This window comes from Monosiga brevicollis, genomic scaffold, assembly GCF_000002865.3.
Source record: "Monosiga brevicollis MX1 MONBRscaffold_45 genomic scaffold, whole genome shotgun sequence".
NCBI lineage: Eukaryota > Choanoflagellata > Craspedida > Salpingoecidae > Monosiga > Monosiga brevicollis.
The window spans coordinates 5894-9189 of record NW_001865082.1 but is presented as its reverse complement, the minus strand read 5'-3'; the positions used below and the strand labels follow the sequence as shown (position 1 = coordinate 9189).

At 51.7% G+C, this 3296-nt stretch overlaps 2 protein-coding genes across 2 annotated transcripts in view; both read right to left on the bottom strand.

The window, feature by feature from the left end:
- The window catches only part of MONBRDRAFT_30162 (uncharacterized protein), a gene marked incomplete at both ends in the record, with an annotated part of 3495 nt that extends 3257 nt beyond the window's left edge, over positions 1–238 (bottom strand). The window contains one exon of the mRNA XM_001750611.1: positions 115–238. Within this exon, the coding sequence (XP_001750663.1) occupies positions 115–238 (124 nt within the window). The remainder of the gene's footprint in view (positions 1–114) is intronic.
- Positions 239–1805: 1567 nt separating this feature from the next.
- MONBRDRAFT_12740 (uncharacterized protein) lies at positions 1806–3284 on the bottom strand (the record flags this gene model as incomplete). Its single annotated transcript, XM_001750610.1, has 6 exons — positions 1806–1892; positions 1969–2124; positions 2182–2288; positions 2458–2617; positions 2725–2834; positions 2963–3284. 6 exons carry the CDS (start codon positions 3282–3284, stop codon positions 1806–1808), a joined length of 942 nt encoding a protein of 313 aa, XP_001750662.1.
- Positions 3285–3296: the final 12 nt, after the last annotated feature.

Sequence of the window (3296 nt, the reverse complement as noted above, 5' to 3'; positions counted from 1 at the left end):
TTACAAGCCTACAGCCGCGCGCAGGAGCTGCGCCGAGGTTCCCCGACGGCCATTCGGTCCACTCGCTCTGAAGCGGCTTTGATACCACTCCCGTCCTTCTTGCCCGCCACATACCAGCTTGATGACCCCAAGTGAGCGTCGCGCCGTGATGGCCACCATCCTTTCGCATCAAACAACAGCACCTCAGCCGCGTGAATGCGCCCCCATGGGCAGAGAGCTTGCCGCTTTTAGAGATCATGCCGCACGAAAGCCGTCTGCTGTGTGGATTTGCAAGCCTACCGGTATGAATCAAGGCAAGGTCAGGTTCTTTTGCTCTTGACAAATGGTCCCACTTTCCAAGGGGCACTCACACATTCCCCTGCTTCATTACATTCGAAAAGTAGGGCATCACTTTGGTGCCCGATGCACAAAAATTTCTACTCGAAGAAGCAGCAGCTGCCTCAGAGCCCGCAGATCGTCGCTCTAGGTTAGCATGCATCGCCCCCGCGGCCTTTATTAGCTCGGCAGCACCATTGTCTGGGTCTTCTCATTTGCGCCATCATGGTGAATCACAGGCCCCCTATGCCCCGACTGATTCAAGAATACCTCCAAAAGCCCTTGCTTTTGGATGGTCGAAAGTTTGATATACGCTGCTATATGCTTATAGCGTACGTGCATGGCTTTCAAACGCCATGCGCCGACTTGCCCGCTTCAAATTCCGCCTCTGTCTTGTTGGTCTGCCCGCCCTCAATCTCTTCATCGATGCAATGTTCCCCCCAGATGCCCCAAACCAGCGCTTGTTTTTTATCATCAGGGCTACCTACGGCTTGCCGTGGGCACATACAACAAAGACGATTTCAACGACTCGTCCAGCCATCTCACAAATCAGTATCAACAAAAGCTGCGAGACGATTACAAGGCCAACAAAGACGACACAGTAGGGCCACCCCGCCGGATTGTTGTCGAGTCATCCCATGAGATGCATTGCATAGACACTCGCTTGAAGCCGCTCATGTGTTTGGGGCGGGCGGGGGTCGGGGGTAGGTGTGGACCATGGCACAGTTTTGTGCCTATCTCGAGGCTCATCATGGAGACGCATGCTCTCGTGTTTTGGAGGAGCAAGGCGTGCCATTGGTGGCTCACCTCGAAGCACAAATGTGTGCTATCATGAAGCAAACGTTTCAAGCAGCCAAGGCGCAATTGGCCACTGATTTTGGGTTGGTAGCACAAGCACCTCAGTCTGCACGTGCTTTGCAAGCTCATCAGTGGCCTTTTTCGTTTGGCCGCAGTCTTTTTGACTTGCTGGGATTTGATTTCATGATCGATTCCGACTTCAACCCATGGTTGATTGAGGTGAATGTCAACCCTGCCTTGCACATTTCCTGCACTGGCTGTCGGTGAGTAGCGTCCAGCACAGTGTCCGTCATTCCTGTGAATTGCCCCCTTCACGTCCTTGTGCCATCTGTGATCACATTCACTTGACCGGGCTCGTATCTGTTTGCAGTGAGGTGCTTCCAGGCATGGTGGCAGAAGCGCTGGCCATTGAGCTCGAACTCATGGACAATCGGCACGCAAAGAAGCCACTTTGGCCCCTGGATAGCCCGCGCGGCTTTCGACTGATTCACAAAGACCCCACGAGATGACACGGATTGTGCGAAAGCACTAGCTCAATTTTTTTTTTTTTTCAATCGACGCATAAACTTCCATAGTTGCGAAAGGAGGCATGGTTTCCTTGCTGAGACCACCCGAATGAAAAATTTAATGTTTTCAAGGCCAGCGAGATGGATGCGTGTTGCAGAACAACAAAGCGTTGTGCAATGCTTTGCTCATGCTGTAGACTCCTGGTAGTATGGCCCTCCCTTTGACTGGGAGTTGCCCAGCGAAGGATAATACGGCTCACTATTAATGTCAGCCTGCAAGCCACCCAGAGCAGTGTGAAGGCTGGAGAACAAACAGCGCCGGGCTTCTTTGTTGGGACAGGCACGCTACCTGATCGCCCGCAAGACTATTTTCGTCCACAGTAGAGAATTGCTCCTGCTTGCTGGCTGCGGCCTCGGTATTTTGCTCTACATCCTGCACCTCATGTTCTTGTGCCTGCCGCACAAAAAACATTGAGTGCGCCAAGCAAATGAAGAGGAGACAACTCTGAAACAGCAAAAGCAAAGAATACTCAATGTCAGTGTGCTTGGCGGGCGTCAATACCTTGGTGTAGTGGTCTGGTTCGAGGCCTTCCATGATGGCACGGGCCAAAAAGGCTTCACGCTTCTTTGCAATTCGGACCCCTATCAGCACACAGACCAGCAGCATGGCTCAGAAAAAAGAAAAGAAAAGAAAAAAAAAAAAAAAAAAAAAAAAAAAAAAAAAAAAAAAAAGAACAAGAAAAAAAAAAAAAAAAAGCATGCGACAGGTTACACCAGCCTTGCCAAACGGCAAGGCAGAGCGTATAAGTGGTCACGTGTAGACGAGCACGGCACTCACAGCGGGGAACTTTGTGGTATGCGGCTTGCACAATGTACTTGACCAAAAAGACCGAGTGCTCAAAGATGATGAAGAAGGCCGCCTTGGCAAACCAGATCTCCCAATACAAAGTGTTGCGCTCACCATTTTCATCGTACACGCCGGCATAGTAGCAATCCTCCTAATCAAAGGAGAACAGATCAACGGACGAACAAGTCAGCTCGGGTTGAGAACGAGCCAAGAGTCCGCAGAGTCACGGCTGGTCAAATGGCATCTGGGTGAATTTACCAGGTTGGGCGAGTCGGAGTTCTCGAGCGGGGAGGGCGAATAGATGGAAAGGATGTAGCCATTCATAGAGCCGCCGTTGCGACTAGCATACACACGGCGGTCGACGAAGTCTGATGTCAAGGTAATGACAAGACCTATTTCATGCACCCAGATACACACGGCAAGGTTCGTTGTTGAGTGCGTTAAAGCCGTTGAAGGATGGCCAAGCCGGGCAATGGCGAGGGCAGGTACACGGTACCGTTGGTGATGACAGAGAGTGTGGCAATGAAGCCAATGACGTTGTTCCAAATGCCAATCGTGTTGGCACGCTCCGCCGGTGCGCGCAAGAACAGCGTCAACTGGCAGGCCATAATAAGCACGAGGCGTGAGTGGCGTTTGCCTTTTGACAGCAGAAGCAAAGGAGTCTTCAAGTCACGCACCATCTTCTTGCCATCAACTCGGATCTCCAAAATGTTGTTGATGAGAGCGAGCAAGGGTGCGAGGCTGAAGGAGCTCACGACTAAAGCAGTGCACATGAGCGCGACGTGGGGCAAATGGAAATTGGCGGGTGTAAGGTGCATGCTCGAGGTACG